We start from the raw sequence: 22,891 nt of genomic DNA, 5'->3' as shown, positions 1-22,891 counted from the left end.
CATACATGACCAGACACACACAAACACATACATGACCAGACACACACACACATACATGACCAGACACACACACACACACATACATGACCAGACACACACACACATACATGACCAGACACACACACATACATGACCAGACACACACACACATACATGACCAGACACACACAAACACATACATGACCAGACACACACACACACACATACATGACCACACACACACACACATACATAACCACACACACACACACACATACATGACCAGACACACACACATACATGACCACACACACACACACATACATGACCAGACACACACACACACACACACATACATGACCAGACACACACACACACATACATAACCAGACACACACTACCACAGACAGGCTCGCTCCCACAAACCCCAGGACGTTTGGGGCTGCCCTGCAGCTAGTGACAGTCATGAGGCTTCGATACACAATGTCAAACTGCAGCTGAAATATTGCAGGCCCAGAGTAATTGGTTTGGATCTGGGCTAGTCTGGATCAGGGGCTGTAGTAGGGTAGTGTGGCAAAAAGTATATTAGTTCTTATTGAAGCGCTATCTCCCTACCCCCTCCTCCAACCAGCCCCCCCTGCTTTGTCAAGGCAGGGTTTTGAAGGTGATGATATAGTTCTAAAGCCCGACTGGGAGACGTCTGGGTTATTTCATCAAAACGGATGACCAGCGTAATACGCTGTGAAACCTCCGAGGTGCGCTCCCCGCCACCCCCCCCACCCCCCCCCACCCCCCCCCACGCCCTCCCCCCCCCCCTCCTCACGCCCCACCAGGAACGTCCTGATATAAAGCGGGGTGTGTGTAGCCCTGAGGACAAGGCAGGACAGGGAGAGCAACACAGCTCAGCATGTTTGCAGGAAATCCAATTATTCCTCCGATGCTTTGAATTCAAAAGTGGATTCGGAGAGTCCTAAAGCAATTATGACTGGCTGAAATAAGAGAAGAAGAAAAAAGACTGACGGAGGGGCCTGGGAGGGCCTAAACCCATATTGTTTTTAGTTCACAAGAACCTCAGTGTCGACCTCATTCCTTTCACCGTGGGTCCTCAGTACTGTACCTCATATTTTCTGTCAGTCAGCTATTTCAGGATTTGTTAAAGACTCCTGTTAGAAAATGACGTCCTTGGTATCAGTTTAACAATGTATTTTCCAAACACACATGTTAAAGACTTTGAGTAACACAACCCATACTTCCATCGAATAATCCTTTAAGTTTTCTTATGAGGTAGGTAGTTCTTGTGAAATACTGTTTTTCATCGTCATTTACCACATGATTATATGAAGTAAGATTTCATAATAATTTTCACTTGGATTTACAGGCCAGTTTCACATTGTAATTCCAAGAAATAGTCTGACTCCGGTGTTTTACACAACACACTCCATAGAGTTGAATTCCCTGTTGCCTACAGAAAATTAACAACATGTCTGTCCCCACCCAAAGCTAACTTAGTCACCTGTCTGCCACAGTCAGGATCCTCCAAAAGACCCCATCCCTCCCGCCCCATCTCCGGAGAAGCTCTGTCACGGTTGTGAATGAACACCGCATTTCCCCTTGAGCAAGATCAGCTGAGCCGAAGCCACTGTTTTCCAGGAGTCTTTAAATTTGAAAGTGTGCACATTTCCAAGTGGCTTCTCCAGGTACTAGTAGCTGCCTGAAGGCCCGTCAGATCTGCCAGAGAGGCCTCATCAGGAGGGCAGCTGCGCCGAGCAAGCTCTGTCTGGTGTGAAGCAGCAAGGGGAAGGAACGCCAGGTTGGCTAGGACAACATCAGAGAGCGCTGGTAAACAAACAAGTCTCTCATCCTGTTTCCATCACTCGTGTCTTGTGTGGGGATGCTTTACAAAGGTCCTTGGCTTCACAAAGCAAACTGACGCAAATAGAGAAGGATATAAGCTTAGATTTGAAGATTAGGCACCTTAGAAAAGGAATGCAGTTTCCATGTTAGGGATCAGAAAAAGCATCAGAGATGGTTAACTAAACACACAGTAATGTTGCTTTACTGTTGAGACACGTAAATCACACACAAGGGAAATTCCTCTCAATGGCCATGAATGTTGGTTCACTTAAACGTCCAAATGTAGGAGAGGCAAGAGAAAACATAAGGCACACTGAGATGATCAAAGTCATCAGTCATTATTCACTGGGAAACCTGATTCTAACAAGGAAATGGAGCTTGTCATTGTCAAACACCAGGTAATATGCATCTGTCGTAGAGCAAGCCACTTCAAACATTGGACTTGGCACTACTGACTGAAATCTCATTTGCATATCGGTTGAAGGTGAGGACTCCACCTAAAAAAGGCTCTTTGCGAGATTGCTGGTGGCGCGTTGGGCGATCAATCACCCTGACAGAGCTGAAAAACACGAGAAGGAATGAGGACGCACACTGATGAAGACCAGGTGTCTTTCTGATCTTTATCTGTACAGTATGTAATGTGTCGTTACCAACACTGAATCACTCCAGTGGCAAGACAGTACTTGATGTTGTGTCATAGAGGATTTTTGTGTATGTTTAATTTTCAATTTTTCCAAGTTACATCAGACAGAATAACCGCATTTCGAAATTCTCACAATAAATCAGTTCGCCGTTGCTTCCATCTAGCTGGCCTCGGTTTGTTTTCATAATGTGCGCATCAAATAACATAACTCAGAGGAATGTAATCTACCACAATCTTCTTTGGACTGAGTTATATCTTTTTCATTAATCTGCAGGGGTTTTAACGTGAGGTTTTGGAAACACTTCATCCTTAAGAAGAGCTTTTTAACCCTAATAGTCCCACCACATCATTGTTGTTTGGAATCCCCAAGCTTGTTTTTAAAGGCCACATTTTCATGGTGCCACATATTTGTAATGCTCCTCCCTCTTGCCTGTTCCTGGAGGCTAAGTTAGCAGCACAGACAGACAGGTCATATCAAAGGCAGTGCTGGACTGTAGCTGAGTTTCTCCCTGCTGCTGTTCAGTGAACAGGGAGTGCTGACCGCTGGGAGAATCATAAACCTCCCAGTTTGATGATCAACTGAGCAGTAAATTAATTAATCATCATTTTATGCCTCATCAAGCACTTTGCAGAGCCGCGCGACGGGGGCCATCCCAATTAGCCAATGGAAAGCCAATTGTTTTGTTTAGCTAGGTGAGAGCGCCCCCGCACACAAACACAGGAGGGGGGTGAGAGTGATGGCGGAGGGAGGGGTGGAGGAGGGGGTGTCGAGGGAGGGGCGTGTGGGAGGATCTGACAAGCTAATAAATATGTCATCTGTCTGTGTCAGGCTCTGGAAGGCTGCAGCACCTGTAAGTGGTGGGGATGCGCTCCGAAGGACAGGTAGAGCGGCTCCAGCCACGGGGGTCAGCAGCAGTGTCTGGCTGTGTCCACAAATAATGTGCTTTTCCAGCAAGATCCTCTGTGACCCATCTCCCCACCACCACCACCCCCCCCCCCCCCCCCTCTGCTAACTGTGCTACTGCCAGCTGCAGTTTTAATAAATATGTGTGTGTGTGTTGGTTGGATGAGGATGACTTTATAAGAATCTTTTTATTCTTTAATATGTAAATGGACCTGATTATCTCCATCCTACATTCGGCTTAGCTCTGGAGAGGTATCTGGAAGTTGAACTGCTTAATGAGCACAGCTGAAGCAGGATTTGCCCTGGTATCACACTACATCTCATAACTATCAGAACTACAGGGTTTCCGGGTCACCACTTACGGAACTGAAGGAATCCAAGCGCTCCACCTCAAGTTAAAGCATCTTGTGATACATGTATTGTACATGTATTTTAAGACTGGAAAAAATGACGAGAGCTATATTATATTATCACCCATAATTAGAAAACAAATGCACCTCAATTGTAAACACAAAATGGGTCTGACCTGCTGTTGTGTTGTATGTGTGTGTGTGTGTGTTTCACTGAAGGAGAATAAAGCAAGATAAAAGGGACGGTATCATCTCTGCTGTGTAGGCTGGAATTTGGCGGTGAAGCTTAAGCTGGCCAAAGCCTCTAAAAGCCTTAACATTGTCACTACAAATGTCTGTGCTCATGACAGAAATGACATTGTGTTCTCCAGGCAGAAGGAACCCCGAGCCATGCCAGAGGCTGGGAGGGATAAGCAGATGTTGTGGCCCGGGGTGGGGCTGGAGTGGCTGCAGCTCCACTGGCTGGAGGGGGAAGGCGCCTACAAAAGCATGCGCAAGGAGAGCCAACCAACAAAGGTAACCTTGCCTCTGGTCCTACTACGACTGAGTGTGTTGGTGTGTTCAGTCAGAATATATATATATATATATATATATATATATATATATATATATATATATATATATATATATATATATATATATATATATATATATATATATATATATATATATACATATATATATATATATATATATATATATATATATATATATATATATACATATATATATATATATATATATACATATATATATATATATATATATATATATATATATATATATATATATATATATATATATATATATATATATACATATGCATATCAATATGTTGTACATACTGTTGCATTAATTTTATACCACCATTTATATATACAGTATTAATATATATATATATATATATATATATATATATATATATATATATATATATACAGTATTTACAGTCAAGCTTTGAATTAGATTCTGTCTGAATAGACCATGTGTTGAAAATATTACATTAAATAAATAGTGTGTTGTGTGTAGAACAAACTGACCGACTCAACATTATGTTGAGTCGGTCAATGTCACCCTCGGGGCAAAGGGAAGTAGATCTGGCTGATCCTCTGTCCTAGGTTCAAGGTCCTATCTCCAACCTGCCTTGTCTGAAACTCCTGAGACAGCTCTGATACTGACCCTGGTCGAACACTGCAGGGACCGCCCCCAACTAAGTGATCGGACAGCAGATTGGTCCTTTCGCCCATCAATCTCCGGGCCACCCAGTTGTAGACATGTGACAGTGGGGGTGTAAGAGACAAGCGTCCCCTCAAGGCCATGATAAGAACCTAATAGGCCTCTGGAAGGGTTTAAATCATTGGCCTGAAAAAACTAACCACAAATGTAACACACACACACACATAAATATGTACAAGTAGACACACATGCAACAGCACACACTAAGTACACAGGCCCACATGCTAACCACACACACACACATACAAACAATATCAAAGATGTTTGTTGTGCAATTGAAAGGCAATTTCTAAATTACATTCTCATTAAAAAAGCCTTGTTTTTGAGTGGTTTTGGAAGCCTATCAGAGAATGCAGCTTTCAAAAGGTGATTATCTTCTCAAGTATAATGGATTGACTTTCGTTTTTATTAATTACCTTTGAATACACCATCCATTTTATCTCCACACACTGAAATGACAGTGACTTCACTTGATCAATGATTTCTCTGAATACACGAATCATCACACGCGTCCTAAGCTTTATTAAACAGAGGCACATCTCAATATGACACCTTGCTAATTGCCCATTTCTGATTTCAAAGACAGGCCACTGAAGAGGCCTCTTACTCAGAGTTGATTGACAGCTCTGCTTAGATAGAAGAGTGCGAACCTCTCTTCTTACATCCTCTTCATGTTTCAACTATCGCCCTGAGAATTTCTGAAGAGAAGAAAGTGTGGGAAAATCGTTTTTCGAAAAATGTATCTTTTCCATCTGAGCTTATCTTTCCATCAAATATCCTACAGAAGTGTGCGGGTGGGAGGTTATCACGAGGGAATGTGAGGCAGTGTTCGACACAGTCAAAACTATCCTCATACCTGGAGTACCGATTTGTCAAAATGAGTTGCGTTCAAGAATCCCATTAATAACTTCACTCCGAAAAAAAAAATCATGGCATCTCTCTATGTTCCTTCTCAGTTTTTTAAGGGGAAACTTCACTGCAGCTTAAAATTCCCTCAAAGGCATGGCTAGTGTCTGAACTTGATAAATCACAGCCCAGGTGCAGCTCCAATTTGTCAAAGTCATTAATTCTATACCAGGTTATAACCCTATCTGTCACTGACTGAAATAAACCCCTGAGTGAACTGGCTCTAGTGCTTTTCACAAGAGTGCCGGCTCCTGAACAGTTCTTCTTGGTGTTCACATCTGAGATGCAGACTTAAAGTGGCACCGATGTGAGATGGCTCCAAAACGTCTTTGACAGTAACCGATGCGTGTTTTGATTCACCTCACTAACAGTGATTGTGACTTCACACTTGTGGTTAGGGTCAATTAAACAGAACCGGTTTCATTGCATGAAAAAAAAAACGAAAAAACGAAAAACAAGTTCTTGAAAGTATTAGCAGATGGCAACTGACCCTCGTCTGTCATGTGGATGGCTGACTAGAATGCTATAGTTTAACACACGCACGCGGCGTCACTTTTCAATTGTGTTTGAAGCCTGTCTGGGTAAAACTGACTTGACATGAGATGGAAACTACATTTATAATACTAGCAGTGTGTGTGTGTGTGTGTGTGTGTGTGTGTGTGTGTGTGTGTGTCTTGTTTTATAATGTCTGACAGTATTCTTTCTTCCTGGTGCACAGGTTCTTCAAGTCCTTAGCTGTCTATGTTGACAGTGCCAGGGACATCTTGTGCTCAAAAATATTTGGATTACGAGAAAATGTGTTCATGCATTGTTTCGCAAGAAATGAATGTGTTGTTCTACTGGAGGAAGGGTGTGCAGGTGTGGCGGTAATGCACAAACAATATGTACCAATAAAGACTGTGTGGTCTATAAGTGGTCGACCTTGACAGCAATAAAACATAAGCAAAATGTGTCTCATCGAGTCTTTTGTGAAAGCGTGCATGTGTGTGCGTGACAGTCTGTGCATGTGTGTTCACTGGTGTTTGTGTGTGTGTGTGTGTGTGTTTGTGTGTGTTTGTAAATATGCATATGCCTGAGTGTGTCGCTGTAGAATATCCGATCAGTCAGGAGCCGTTGCATAGTTCCCCACATCAAAGCCAACTCAGTGTTTGGGAGGGGGAGGGGGGGGGCGTAGGGGGAAACAGAGGGAGAGGAGGGCCAGGGGTGGCGAGTGGCGTCGCAATGCTTAATGCAAGCCTGCAGACACACTTTGGGTATAGTTAAAACTGTATGTTATCAGTCGCTGCCTGCAGATCCTAAAAACCTAATTCCCTGGATGGGCAGGGGGAGTCTGGGAGTCAAGACGTGGGGATTTAGCCACCCGTCTAAGTCCTGCTGCATCTGCATTGCAAAGCACACTTGGTAATTGACGGTGGGGAAAACACAGAGGGGCTTGCACACTGGCAATGGATTGGTGCCGTCTCTTACAGAGCGCTTTGTGTCTGAGAGGAAGAGCGTGGCTATACGGTGTGTATGTGGAACGCTACTCACAGGGGAGACCAACGCTCTGCAGTAGCCATGTCCGTATAGCTATGGGGACGTTGAACTCCAATGTAATTGAATGTCCGGTCATGTTTGTGTCATATTGAGTACTTCTTTCTTATCATGCACTGTAGGCCATTGATGATGACGCCAAAAGAATAAGAATTAAACAGAGTAAACCAATTATTTGACTGATGGCCTTAAAGTCAGACTTGGTGCATTACATTTTTCACTTATATTAACTCATCATTCACAAAAGATCTGTGGTAAAGTAAAACATTCATAACAATGTCAATATCAATATAACATTATTTAAGTGAGCAATAAAATAATTGGGACAACTGCCAACAATTGGAAATAGAGAACCAAAGGCATGGTGGTCTGTAACAAAGGCCATCTTAAACCCTGTTCACCTAATGTGCACTGACAATGAATAAAGATTTAATTTTCACCTAATCAGATCATGTAAGACATGCCCAGTTGCCTCAGCCTATGCTGGTAGACAGGAGAGTCATAAGACAGGGTCCTTAGAGAGCTCCACTCACCTTTCATAAACGTTAAAACTCTTTAAACCCCCACACCCCCCCTCCCCAGTGCCTCTTCACTGCTAACTCAGTTTGAAATGGTTGAAAGAAACCTGTCATTTTTGTTGTGCCAAAATGGTTTTGTATTTTCAGCACAATATGCTAAATGTATTTAGTTTTTTGGTAGGTCTTCCTTCATGTCGGCATGTACAGTATGTATGTTCAGTCAGCTATTGTGTGTGTTTGGGTGTGTGTCTGTGTGTTTGCACATATGTGTTGGTGTGTGTGCATTCATGTGTGTGTGGTGGTGGTCGTGCATGTGTATGTATGTGTGTGGGAGTGTGTGTGTGCAGCACCTTTGCTTGTCCCAAAGCTCATCTAAAGTGACAGTTTTCTCATTAGTTCTTTGAATGTCAGTGTTTTTTATTCCCTTTTCAAAGAACATTGTCAGTAATAACAACAGGGCCTGTTGCTTTATAACTCACAGTCCCAGAATTATGTCTTCTTCAAATATTGTCACTTGTATGGATAGCTAACAACTTGGTAATGAAAAGGGGAGCTTGTTGAATCATTTCAAGAATCCCTTTTCCCATAGTATTTTGGCAGAACAAGGCTGTGTGTGTATGTGTATGGGTGCGCATTTGACCATTTCTATATAACACAACTGTATACAATTCTTCTCTTTGAGCCAAAGATGAAGAAGAGAAGTTCACAGCTGTCAAATAACAATAGCCATTAAGGATGAATGCAGATGCACACATGATCATCATTATCATCACAGCCTTCACATTTACACACTACCATCAAAGCCTCCCCATATGACTCCTTTCTGTAGCTTACTGGCAGTGTAGCACTGTGATTTTCCAAAATCTATACCTTCTTTGTTTCTGAACAAACACAGAAGGTATAAACACAACCCATCTTCCCACACAGGCTACGATGATGTGTCAGAAGAGCTTGATCAGGTGATGACATCCAGATGAGATTGTACTGATAACCGTTTAATTAAAGTTTTCCCACACCATATTTCTTCCTTGCCCCCGGGAGCACTGACTCATTAAACATATACGTAATAGGTTTACTGGACTACCAGTCACCAGTAGATGGAAAGGGTAGTATTTTACTTATTTAAGTTACCGCTAATACTAACAATACTCAAGCTTTGTCGCTCCATTTCTTTGAATGTTGTGCCACATAGATTTGTACCCAGCCATGAGGAACTAAGGCATCAGATACTGTGTCATCTTGTTAATGGCAGTCGTCAGGATCACGTGCGGTTGGGGGTGTTGGAGGAGAGCAGAGCCAGCTTGGAGTGTTTGGAGATGGTTCTCCGCAGGGCCTGACGCTCTGGCGCTGTTCTCTGGAAAGCGCCCCACGTGTCCAGACAGGTGTGTGGTAGCAAGGCCAAGAGCGCTGTGGGAGGAGGGGCTAAGGAACGCCGGGAAAACCACATTGGGAAAACGTGCATCCCAGACTAGGTTAGGTCACAATGTGATGCAGAATAAACACATTCAGTCCTTTCTAAAGGTCTTTTTAATGGTTAAATGTGCGTGGAACATAACCTTGTATTTTCTCCATCTGTAACTGATTTTCCACGTCAGTTTTATCCTTGCAGGCCCATTTTCACACATTACTATGAGAAGCAGACACAGTATCTGCTGTTGAATCAGTCATATTTATTGTACGACATAAACTGTGCAGATCAGTCATCTAACAAAACAGCTCTATAAAACAAGAGATCTCTGTGTATAAATAGTCTCACCAACACACGAGCTGTGCAAACTCTTTCAGAATTGAATTGAGCATATTTTTTGATGTGCAGGTTTTTATTTGCTGAAAATGGATGTCATCAAATAAACGTAGTCACAATAAACACAGAAAATGTGTGTATGAGTGTTACTACATATACAAACATTTAACCCAACTGAATCCACAGTGTTGTGTCCCTGGAAGAGCTTGGTAACCCTGGCTTGGAGCCATGTGCCAATATGGACTTTCCCCAGAACAACAATGAGAGCCAGGCAAGTGGATGACATAGGGCCAGGCTACGTGCTTCGCCAGGGGGATGGGTGCTTAGAAGAAGTGCTCTGAACACAGTCGGACAGTCTGCTGTCCATGACCATTCATCACTTCACCACAAACACACACCCATCTCCATCTCCAGCTGACACCAACTCGGGGGTGTCATCAGCAAAGTGCTAAAGATGCCAAATCCAGGCATCGTTTTTTTGTTCTTCTTTACATCACATCCGATAATTCTCCCAAAAACCAGAGTCAATATTTTATCACTGTGATAAAGCCAACACATGCAGATGCATTGTTGGTGTGTTTTCCCCTTAAATATTGATTCCTAAACCACTCAGGCCATCTGCTGAGGGACACAGACGGCAGGAAAAAACACACACTTCAAACCACACGGTGCTGCTGTGAGATAGGATGAAAAAAGTAAACGTATACGGACCAACACATTCCATTTCTGAATTTTCCGGAGGCAAAAACAAGATGGGAGACAAAACACCTCAAACCACGGTGATATTGTTAACAACACTGACTTTTGCCCCAAAATCTGCAAGCAAACAGAAATTAAAGCTACTTCAGTCACTACAAGCATATTTTTTCAGGGTAATTGTATTTGTATGTAATCCCAATCTCCTGTAAGCCTCTTCCACGTGTGGTTAGATTCACAGTCACAGCCTTCACCTACAGCCCTGGAGGCAGGGAGGGGAAGTATAATTAGGTGGCTGAATTTATGCTGAGCACAGCCAGGCATAGCTAAGGATTGAGTTGCCTGTCTGTCTCCACCTTGTCCTCAGCCAAGAAACAGAAAACAGCTGGCCTGAATTTCTGAGTGCCTTTAATGAATTGAAATCTTGGGGCGTGAGGCTTCTGTGATTAAATGTAATAAGACTAATATTCCTGGGTGAATTGGCTAAAAGATGATTGTCCTGAGAGGCAAGCCTTGGCTCAAAAGTGGGTCTCCTGCCCCCTCACAGCTCCCCACCAACCCTCCCACCTCCCCCTCCGTTCAGGGAATAACCCTATTTAGAACAGAGTGTAGGGGAGTGTGTGCGTGTGTGTGTCTGTGTGTGTGTGTGTGTGTGTGTGTGTGTGTGTGTGTGCAGAGGCAGGGTGGGGGTTGAAGTGGTCCATTTGTACCCTAGAAGATTGCTTTTAATTTAGATCATGTGGGAGAAACACAGGAGCACTTTGAGTTGACCTCCCAGCCCTTCTCTAATGTCACAGCCAGGAAAGTGAATGCTTCAAAGTTATCTAAAGTTACATAATTTAATGCTTGGTTAAACTTAGTGCAGAAACACTTATGTTAACTTTATTATTATGTTTTTTTTTTTCTCTCTCTCTGTTACACACAGTATGATGGACATTACTCTTTATTTCCATTAGGTGGCAGAGGAAGGAGACCCAATCTCAATGAAGCAATACAAAATCTGATTTGAAGTGGTGTGCTCATTTCAAGTGTTCTCTAATTAACAGGCTCAACTCCTGACAGATGATATTTAACATCCAGAACATGATTCTGGAAGCTGACAGGGGAAAGGTACAACGCTGCCTGTCGACTGTCAGGATCCCAGTTCCGGAGAAGCCTCAGACAGGTATGAAACAAAAAAAAATGTGTCTCCTCACGTCTAGCTCCTCCACTTGTTGATCCCACCTATCACAAACCCTGATGATTTATAGAAAGGGAACGTGAGGTAGGAGAGGGGAAGGGGGGAGCAGCCCAGGACAGACTGGGAAACAATATTCAAAGCAGCTCCTGTATTTATTTTAAACAATCGCTCCATGAGGTCATCTGTCATGCTGTTAGACCTCAGCCAGAAGGAGGGACATGCAACTTGCTGTCCTTGTTAATAGGTCAGCAGGAAGAGGAAGCTGAAACTCACTGAGGCACCAGGGGAGTCTGGGACTTGTAGGATTCAGAAGGCCTTGGATGAATGGCCAATCATTAAATCCATCTCCTTAAGGCTTGTGAAAACTTGACTTACTCATGTAAAACTTCAACGTAAGCAAACCAGCTGAAACTTTCAAAAGGGTCAACAATCCTGCCTGGGATTTTATCAGAAGATGCCGATGATCTTTATCTTCCTGTTGAATCTGAGGCAGTATTTATCCAGGCAGCAAGGAACAAGCAGCAAATTCAGAGGGAGAGATAGCAGGTTAATGCTGTTCTGATCCCCTTCCAGGGTATTGGGCTTCTCTCAGAGCTCCACAGTAGCTTGGTGAGTCCAGCTTGGGGCATGGCCAGGGAAGGCTGCAGAGGAATCATGGCAGTCATTTGAGCTAATGACTTTGTAAAAGGCTTTGGGGCCAACATTGGGTAGAGAGGAAAGCTGGAGATGGTATCGGTCATCTGAGCATGCCCTTTAAAATGCAAGACTTTGTTTTTCTGCTCTGGTCCCTTTCCACCTATGTGTTCCCAGTCAAAGCGGGTGATATTAGCATTCTTTTACTGGGCTGCTGAAGAGAATCTTAATTAGTGTGGATACACTCTGCTGTGAGGGGTTTCTTCAGCTGATTCTCTCAGTAATGGTTGGTGCCAGGGGTATTTTTTTTCCTCCCTCGCTCTTGAGGAAGTTCTTCAGGGGATATTGAGTTTGCCTGCAAAGCATGACAGAATGTGCGACGCAGAAAAGAGAGAGAGAGAGAGAGAGAGAGAGAGAGAGAAAGAGAGAGACTGACTGCAATTGGGTCTAATGGTGAGGAACTGCTTACTGTGTTAATGGCGTATCAGCAGTCGTTGTGTTTCATGTTCATGTAGGTCATTACAGCATGGTGTATTTACGTCTGAAGTCACCTCACAGAGAGTTAGCCTATCTGTCAGTTTTAGAGCCATTGACGGTGTTGGTAAAAGAGCTTTAGAGATTGCTAGAGATTCTATATTCTCACATAGTGCCCTCATTGCTACTGCGCATTTTTGTATAGTTTTACACAAGGTATTTCTTATATAGTAGGAACTTTTGACCTACAAAGCAAAGAATCAATATGCTAAAGCAATTATGAAGCTTTGCACATCGCAGTGGCACATTGTGAAAGTACATTGCAGTAGTTGAATTAACAAAAATACTTGACTTTGTTTCAAATTTGGCAACGATGTTTAAGGCTATTCAGTTACATGGCCGGACGCAGGAAAAACATGGCGTTATTAAAAATCCACTGAACCCCCACCCACAGTGCTCACAGTGCAGTCAATACTGGGACATCCCGGCTTCATCATATAATGAACGTAACATTTCTGTAATATGTAGTCTTCTGACAGTGCTTGTGTTGTCCAACAGCCATTTAGAGAAGAGTTAATGATCTGTGTCCAATTATATTTTCTTAGGCTTTAAGTTATGATTTTCATGTAGGAAACGCCTTAACTCCCCGGAACAATGGACTTCAGGAAGATGCAGTGTAGTACTTTAACCTATTAACTCTGACTATGGTAATTATGGCACAGGTGAAATAGAGAACAAACAACTAAATAAGTACAACAACCATCCCGTCCTAACACAAATGCACACACAAATGCCCGAACAAAGGCCAGCATGGGTTATTTTTAAGTGAAATAGTTTTCTTTAAGTTAAATAGTTTTCTGTAAGTTAAATAGTTTACAACAGTTTCCTTTTCTTCCAGAGTCAGCCTGATTGAGACACGACCTTTAACATCATCTTTATTTAGCAGGCATAAACCATAACTGTCAATTAAATTGTGGAAGCTAGGCACAGGGTCTTAATGATCTTATTTCGATTCTGGTGTGGACGTCGGAGTTAGAAAGTTTGGGCTGTCGTTTCTCCTTGATCAGCGGGAGTAGAGAACATCTCCTCTGACACGTTTATGAGGGACAGGCCCCTGGCTCACTTGGAGAGGCCTTCCCACTTTGATGTGCTTTATCAAACCCACCTGTACTCTATTTGTTCATTATTTTTCTTTCTTCCAACAGATTATTTATGACCTCACCTTAATGGGAGATCAAGGTTGTGAAAATAATCAGCCTCGATCACACATATACATGCACACACACACACCCATATGAGCACGCACGCACACACACGCACATACACTCACAGATATGCACGTAAACACACACAAACATGCACATATTTACATTTTGCACCACAATATAAAAAGTACAAATAATTTTAAAGTCTGTATGGAATGTGGTGAAGGCACTAATATTAACATGTCAGCCTAATGTATCATGGCAATGATTAAAACCTTTTTGTATGTAGTGTATGCTATTCTTACACATTTACAACATTGAAGCTTGCTTGTGTAAGCTTTAGTGAAATATAAATTGTCTTAAATGTATCAATTGCACTAAATGTGTATTTAGTTTGATACAGCAAATAATAAACTTTCCACAGAAGTAAACTTCAACCTAAAGAACTGCAGGTGTGCTTCAGAGATTAGACTGAAACGTTTTGAACAGTGATAGCAGATAAGAGATGGATGAAGTGAATCTCATGAATTATCTGCATATGAACTACTTATTTGATCTATGATAAGGAGTTCGCCTCCCTGAGAGGCTTTCAATCAAGCACATAGGCCATCCATTTATCTGACACCGACCACCACACTTATTGAAGACGACCTAAGCATCCACAGATTTGTTTTTAACTTTAGAACTTTGGTACATAAATAAATAAACAAATATATACATACATATAATAAGAAAATAAATTAGTCTCTGCCTACAGTAATTGTGTCTCATTACGACGTACATTCTCAGTGACTTATCAAAAAGGTTGAACGGCCAGCTTGTACCTTTTGTTTGCTGTGCGCGCGCGCTGGGGTTTCTCACCTGACTTTGCCCTCAATCAAACAGAGGTGGGTGAAATCCCTTTTCATGTTTTCAAAGGCGGCGGCAGAGCAGTTTTACAGAAACAATAACTTCTTTTTATTGAGAACAAATGTTGACATTTCAAGAGAGGAAAGAGGCAGAGCCCATGAAGGAAACCGCCTCTGGTGCTATTTGACAACAGTGGTTGTTCCCAGGGGAGCCCACCTGAGATTAAAGCCTGCATTTCAATAAATCAACTCTAATGAAAGCCCGTGGATTGCGGTAGAAGGCCTTGTCTGACTGCTTCTCTAAAACGACCAAAATAGAGGGATGTTTGAGCCGAAAAGGAAACTAAGGTGAAGTTGAGTCCCTGGAGATGTTAGTAACATTCCCCTCAAATGTCACGTGAAAAACATGGCTCTTTGCCACCTCGAAAGTTGCAATGACCATGGCAGCCCGCTTTGCTACACCTAGGCTATACCTAGTTCTGGGTATATCGCATTAATGTTGCCCTTATTATGTTTTAAACACAGCCTATATACGTGTATTTTCAAACAACGATGCTCGATAGCCCATTGAAGGTTGGCTAAATAAGATAATTCACCCATCACAGTGCAATGCGTTGATGCACCACTCACGCATCGATTTTGACGCGTGCAATCTTGCTTTTACAATTATTATTATGACTATTTAGTAAATACCCTTAAATATCTTCACCATCATTTAAATGGTATGCCTAACCTCAGTTCACTAATTTTAATAATAGGCTATTAGCACCAACTCTCAATGCTAAATCCAACTTTTTATTAGGCTAACTAACGTAGCCAATCAGGGCATCAATAAATCTTTAATAATAACAACAATATCAATGTGTTTGCTATTATTGTTGTTGTTATTATTTATAATAATAATGACAATAATATGTTAATGTATCCGATGTTAATGTGACTTATCACTGTGTGAAAACTTATTCACACAAATGAAGAACAAAGAAAACGCGGTGCGATTAGCCACATCTCACACTCCATTGGCCCTGGCAGATGTGAAGATAGGGTTTTATGGATTGTTCAATATCGCCTATAATGAACCCCGACTGACCGTTCAGAGCTAAGCCAAAAGCTCGCGGGATCACCCCCCTGGCAATTTACAATGCTTGCATCCTATGGCTGTATTAATCATAGTGAAAAATAAATGCAGGCAAAACTAAGCTACATTATACCCATCAGTGTCGGTGAATAACGCACGGAATAGCCGAGGTTATGTGTAAAAAATGTAAGTGTTTCCACCTTCATTCTCATTTTTTGGTCAAACAGTTCATTAGCAGGCTGGTAATAAAGGAATGAATGAGTCTCAGAGTTAGATATACGGAGGAAAACGGTTTAATTTGTTTTCCTTTGTATAATAGATAGCACTACCTCGCCAGTACACACTAGCGCGTTTTTAATTTACAATCAGAGATATAAATTAGTAAAGTACTCTTGTTAACAAGATTGTTTAACTTTCAAATGCGTTTCAAATAAAAATTGTCAATGCATTTACAAACAAGTTCAGTTTACATTGCAATACAACTTGCATAAATTATAGGCATTTGCCATCATTAAAAAAATAAATATCAAATGTATTCCACTTAAGTCCTCAAGTTAATATGTTCGGTCGCCTTATACGTCAGACATCTCTTTACAAATTACGGGTGTACAGAAGGCCAAATCATTTTCACACTTAAAGTATAGGCTACCATACCGTGGCAAAGAAACAAACTAGAAATCCTGAGAAATAACATGTCTTCCAAAATCACTTTAACTACATTTGACTGAACCAGCATATTCACATTTCATAAAAACGAAACTTAAATTATACAAATAATTCGTGTTTATGTTATCACACTGGTTATTTAGTCACTGAGGAATGAGACGTTCTAGTGCGCAGCAGCCTTCTTGTCAACGGTGGCACGAGTTGCATTCCAGTTTAGAGAAAAGGTTAGGGGTGAACGGGGTGGAGAGGTGATGGCTTGCTTGCTTTATTCAAAGCAATTGTGACACCTACCTGTAGACCAAGGGAACATAACCTATTTAAGTCCATGTAGTAAACCCCCGACACAGAAAAAAAAGTTTGCTCCTACTTTTTCTTGTTCTCACAAGAGTGTCCTGCCGGTAACATAGGCTACTGTACGTGCGCAACTTGCAGTCGAATGACCATTAGTCAATGGTTGAAGCAATGCAGATGCACACAACAACACCATTACTGGAAGCTAACTTACGTGATGCATCTTAATAAATGTTAAATTAATATATAAGGCTGGGTTCTTATTGTGCAGATGTCGGGGGTCTTGTCAAAATAGAATCCCTATTTAGTGCTATGGCAACATTTCTCTATATAGCTACTGCACTCTCATAACAGGCCAGATTGACTTCCAGTGTGCGTTTGTGTGCGTGTGTGTGTATGTGCAAGCGCGCATGTACACGTTGCTAAATTATCACAATAAATGAGGCCTGTGCAACTATAGGCTACTGTGTTTACACTGTGAGATACCCGCCACAAATAAATTAAGGTCAGAATATCGAATAGCCTACTTGATTTCGTGCATGGGGAACTGAAAAATGCTTAATCAGAAATGCATAAATAACGTGAATTCTATTCGAAATGAATTGCACAAAAAAGGGAAATATTGTTTGTTGCATTAATGCATGTTACGTACCTTTCTTTGACTCTAAATTTGAGGGTCTGAATTGTTGATCAATCTGGTTTGAGATACTTTTAATGAAAGAGTCATTGCTCTGTTGTTTGTGCATGGAGCTTGCTTCAAGAACTGACTGAGTGAGTCCCTCATTCGCAGCTGCGGCGACTGCAGCAGCAGCCGCTCCAGACGAATTATACCGCAGAATCCCTTGGCCCTGCAACGGGCTGAAGTTGCCATAGTTTGTGTAATTACTATAAAAAGGAGATGTGTAATAAATAGGTCTTCCCAAGATGGAGGACGCAGGGTACACAGCGCCGGCTGGGGACGTCGTTGAAGTGGAGTTCAGAAGGCCAGCGCTCGAGGGAGAGTTTTGCCCCAGGTGCTGCTTGTGGTCCGAGGTGGCAATCTCTGCTAATGACCACAATTTGGGTTTAACGGTCTGATTCTGTGGAACTGAAGACATTCTATTGTCAATGCATGATTTGTTGTTGTTTTGGGAGTCTTCCCGATGATGGTGATTCAGAATCGGAGCTTCCACTCCTGTCAAGGGTGATGATGTCACTGGCTTCGGTGACAGGCCTCGCTGGCGTTCGTCATTTTCTATATCGTGATCTTCATCCTCGCATTTGTCCTTTGTATCTGATCCAGACTCGCAAGTCGCATCTCCTATCCTGGAGTTCACCTTCTCTCCATCCGATTCCGCTGAACAAGAATGATCTGTGAGTGTATCAACGTGCAAACTGATACCTAAAAGAAAAACACAACAAAGTGGCCAAGTTGGTAGTATGTACATAACATTGACAAAAATGACAACACTTCGAATAAACGAGAACAATAGGGTGAAAACTATCTTAAATATAGGCATTTTTATATTGGGCCAACAATGTTCCTGCTAATCGTTTTGTTACATCATTAGAGCCGATAGCCTACAGCCTTTGGACCCATGCACGTGCTGTTAAATATAGGCTATATGCCTCAATCGTCATGCCATCAATCATCGCAGAACAGGCTACCCGTTAATAAAATACATTTATTTTTCTAACCGAGAAGTCTTTAACAAATCATTAACGTCGTTAGTATTTCAATTTACCTTCGTCCTCGGCTGATATTTCGCTATTGTCAAGGTTCTTTTCTGAACGTTCGTCTTTTCTCTCCCCGTCTCCATCATCTTCATCCTCATCCTCGCTCTTATTCCGCGGTGCCCAAGTCATCTTGTTCTCCTTCTTCAGTCTCCTCCTGGCGTTGGCGAACCAGGTAGAGACCTGCGTCAGGGTCATCTTGGTGATAATGGCCAGCATGATCTTCTCTCCTTTGGTGGGATAGGGGTTCTTCCTGTGCTCCTGTAGCCAGGCTTTCAGGGTGGCTGTAGCGTCTCTGGTTGCGTTCTTCCTGTATGCCGGGTCGTTAAGCTGGTAGGGATATCCAGGACTTCCATAAGGGTGGTAACTTATTGCACCGGCCATGCCTGTAGTGTGGGCATCGTATGGAGAGCCCTAAAAAGTGAAATTGATTATTTTATTTTAATTAGTCTACATAACGGTAGGCTATTAATACATTATCATCACTAACGCTATTCTCACTGCTAGCCTAACTTACAGTCATTCCAATGTTAAAGTGGTCTAAGTAGCCTAACATGTAGGAAAGTTTAGCTACAGCAAGATCATTATTGGATTGATTAATTGGATTGTATTATGTTAACTGGAAGATCGACGGTAAAATGCCATTTCACAATTGTTCTTTCATCGCGGATAACTTCCTCTTTTTAGGCTATATTTTGGGTAGCATGTTTTATACAGAGACTTGTTAGCATAATGTGCACAGCACCATAACAAATCCAATTAGCAAATCAGTGGAAATACACCTCTAAAAAGCATTGAAGTGACATATTAGCATTGTTACTCTTTTCTAAACTGCGCATTAAACTAATACACATTTTAATTAGGCTACGCATGGCAAGCGTTCAATAAAAATAAAACAAAATTAACATCACAGCCAATAACTTGGTTAATTAGGCCTATTTTCCTTAAATGTTCAAAAAAATCGCTAAGGCTTTTTTTTTTGTTATGTGCAAAGCCCATATGACTAAAACGTAGGCTTAGTAAGACGAAATGCGTGTGTTAAGCACGGCCTACCGGTTCTATTCGTTTTCGGTCAAAAAAATAGCCTAGTAATGATAATAATAATAATACTGAGAATAGGCTAAGAAGCGTATTTAATAGAAAATAACAAATATTTGTTTTACTCTTGAGATATCTGCACTTGTAATGTTCACATAGACTAATATTTAGGCTATGAAAAACATTTTGCTCACCAACCACATCAAAAGTGGTCTTGACACCTTTTAATCTCTGGCAGGACAATCCTATTGCCATTTTAAATTGTAAATAATCTAAAAACACTGAGGCTATCTATCGTTTTATTTTATTTTATTGACAATTAGGCCCACGCAAACCGATTAACATTACTCTTTGAATTGGTCTAGATTTATAAAGTACATTCAACGATTGTATCATATTCATTCTCAGCGTATTTACCATGTACGATGGGAACCCCGTGGTCGGATCTGTTGAGTATGGCAGTGGACTTGAGAAGCCACTGGCTGAAGCCGTAAAAGCAGCGGATCCAGCGTAGGGACTAAAGGCTGAGCCGGACGAAGACCGTGCCAGCTCCTCGTTCCTGGGGGCGGCCAAAGCCGAAGCCCCATAAGCTGGACACGAATAGAGAGCCAAAGAGCCGGGGGGCTGGTAGAGGTAACCCTGAGGATACGACATTGGTGAGTGTGTGTATGTCGCCTATTCCAGAGGAAAAAAGCACGAGAAATCAACTAAACAATCAGACGCGCAGAATAATCATGCAGCCACTAAGAGGAAGAAAAAGAATCAAATGGGAAAAAAACGACCCCAAAAGATCACTAAAGTGCCCACGTAGAGGCATGCGTCTTGATCCCCTAGCGTCCGATGTTTTTACTACCCAGAACTATGAAGTGAGGAGTTAGAGGAAGGCGCCAGTGGAGTTTCTGAGAGCGTTGGGAAACAGGAGCTGTCACTCTGCTGATCTGAATATTCCATCTCCGCCCCTCACCCTGTGGAATGGAACGCCGGAACAAAACCGACTCTAAAACAGTTGAGACAGGGAAGAAGCAAAGACTGTTCCCTGTACTAACACACTTCAGCGGAATTGTTTCTTAATTTCCTGTTTAGTATTGAAATGGGTTTATTATTGTGGTGACGACATAATTTGCTTAATCAACTGAACAACAACATTGCGTAAAACGTAAAAATCAACGAACGCAATTGTTATCTTCACTCTATATTTTCTTTCAAAATATCATATGTTCTTATATATATCTTAAGATACCCACCTTAAGTAGATAACGCAGTTTAATAACCTGTTAAAAATATGATATTCAGCGCAAAAAAAACACACTGGAACCAGTGGAATAAGCTCGCTTTCTCCATGCAATGTGCGCAGACACCTGTGGGAGGCGTAACTGTTTACCCCCTATAACTCATTTCCTTATCTGACTACCTTCCTGTTATTGGACTTCTGTCCAATCAAAAAATTAAATCTACAGCATTATAATAACAGTCTTTGTACAAATAGTATTTTACAGTTGTTTACATTTGATTAGCATATATTGAATGTTAAGAGTGTTTTACAGGTGTACAGAGGCTAAATGCTTGGTTTATGACCAGTATGAATACATTGTTTAAACCACAAGTGAGACATTGACACACATTCAAGGAACTGTTTCATATGCATATTTATAGAATATCTGTGTGAGAATATGGATATGCATCTTGCAGTTATCACAATCCACAAACACAAAACATACTGCATATGCTATGATCATACTTATGATGCGAATAAATGTGAATGCAGAGCAATTAGGATGATAATGTGAATGTAGGAAACAGTAAAACATGGACACAACAAATAAAACTATTCTACATTCAACTTTAAACCTTAAACTCTAAATTATGTTTTATAATACATATTGTTATTACATTAGGCAGGTGAATGCGTATTAAGTTAATTTCAAAATAGGTTTGTTCACTTTAAATAAAACAGATCCATCTATCCTACCCTGTCTATTGTGTGCCATCATACATTTATTGACCATTAGTAAACTGAGGACGTGGACATAGACAGTGGTTCATGTGAATGTAGGAATACGCTAAACTCAAGAATGTTGAATAAAGAGACAGATCAAGACATAACCCATTGAAGGATATCAATACAATTATATATATCTGCTAGACTCATTCAGTCAGATGGAGCCCTACCCTTTTTAGTACACATAGATCTTTAGAGCGGAGAAAGGACAAACATTCAGTATAGGCTGCAGTCTGGAACAAAGTTTGCCCACAGTTGTCACCTATGAAGGGGAAGGTCAAGGCAAATGTATATGTTTCAATGGAGACCTATAGGGTTAGCTGGGGTAAACATTGTGAGGATCAGTGTTAGGTGTGCCTCAGAGGTGAGAGTGAGGTGGTATGGGAGTACTGAGGCCTCCCCAGCAGGGGGCACTGTCTCCTCTAGCTAGGAGTAGAAACACACCCACAAGCACACACATACGTGCATACACATATGCAGGCATACACACACACACACACTCAGAGACACGCACACACACGTATGTACTCACACACACTCTCAAAGACACACATACGCACACACAGCAGGCCTGAGCTGGATCGTCTATTAACACATATGGTGCGCTCAGTAGCACATTCCAAGGTTCAGTTTCTCACACACACACACACACACACACACACACACACACACACACACACACACACACACACACACACACACACACACACACACACACACACACACACACATGTACACACACATACACTCTTTCTCTCTCTACCTCTCATGATATAGACTATATAATATTTCAGTCTCAGCAACACTAAGTAAGAGAATGTGAATTGTCCAGCTAGAGAGGGAATTTGTAGTTTATTTAAAAATACAAATTATTCTGTAAATGAGCATGTACACTATGTATGTGTTTGATCCAAAGTGATAACAATAATTAATTTACAGTGTATCATGGAATTTCTCAAAATGAAAGTCGTAGTTTAGGGAATTCCTAAAAGCTTCTTTCAATTTCAGTTTTTTATTTTGATGGATGTTTGTCCTGATGCCATGCTATTGCACTCTCTCCTTTTACTGTGTGTATCAATGCCACACAATTAGGGACATTTCCCAGTTGTATCAGCCTTTTTGTAATTGATGGATTTTTACTGACGCATTTCTAATAAAACTATTCAATAAAGTTGATTAGTTAAAAGGTGAAAAGGGTCCTAAACCACTCTCCACTCAAACAAACAGTTTCATGAAGATTGTCATGTAGCCTGATTGACCGAAATGATTATTGATTTTCTTTAACAAACTTGTTTACTTTGGGATGATAATGTACTCTTGGCATGACATCAGGTGTGGTGGTGGTGTGTGAGTGAGTATGTTTGCTTGTGTGTGTGTTCAGTGGCTATCAGGGGGTCCATGAC

General features: G+C 41.5%; 1 protein-coding gene across 2 annotated transcripts; it reads right to left on the bottom strand.

Annotated features, from left to right (window-relative positions):
• Nucleotides 1-16,070: 16,070 nt before the first annotated feature.
• On the bottom strand, nucleotides 16,071-20,815 carry irx2a (iroquois homeobox 2a). 2 transcript variants are annotated; one of them, XM_084670185.1, is made up of 5 exons: nucleotides 20,343-20,814; nucleotides 19,907-20,128; nucleotides 18,463-18,865; nucleotides 17,391-18,119; nucleotides 16,071-16,738 (listed from the first exon to the last, which is right to left on the bottom strand). In XM_084670185.1, the coding sequence occupies exons 2-5, from the start codon at nucleotides 19,907-19,909 to the stop codon at nucleotides 16,713-16,715; spliced, it is 1,161 nt and encodes a 386-aa protein (XP_084526311.1). In that variant the 5' UTR covers nucleotides 19,910-20,128; nucleotides 20,343-20,814; the 3' UTR covers nucleotides 16,071-16,712. The 2 variants fall into 2 exon arrangements, with proteins under 2 accessions (XP_084526311.1, XP_084526303.1); XM_084670177.1 differs by having other exon boundaries at nucleotides 19,907-20,815.
• Nucleotides 20,816-22,891: the final 2,076 nt, after the last annotated feature.

This window comes from Hypomesus nipponensis, chromosome 2 (genome assembly GCF_054491055.1).
Source record: "Hypomesus nipponensis isolate SF chromosome 2, ASM5449105v1, whole genome shotgun sequence".
NCBI lineage: Eukaryota > Metazoa > Chordata > Actinopteri > Osmeriformes > Osmeridae > Hypomesus > Hypomesus nipponensis.
The sequence above is the reverse complement of the archived record's forward strand: the minus strand, read 5'-3'. Positions and strand labels throughout refer to the sequence as shown.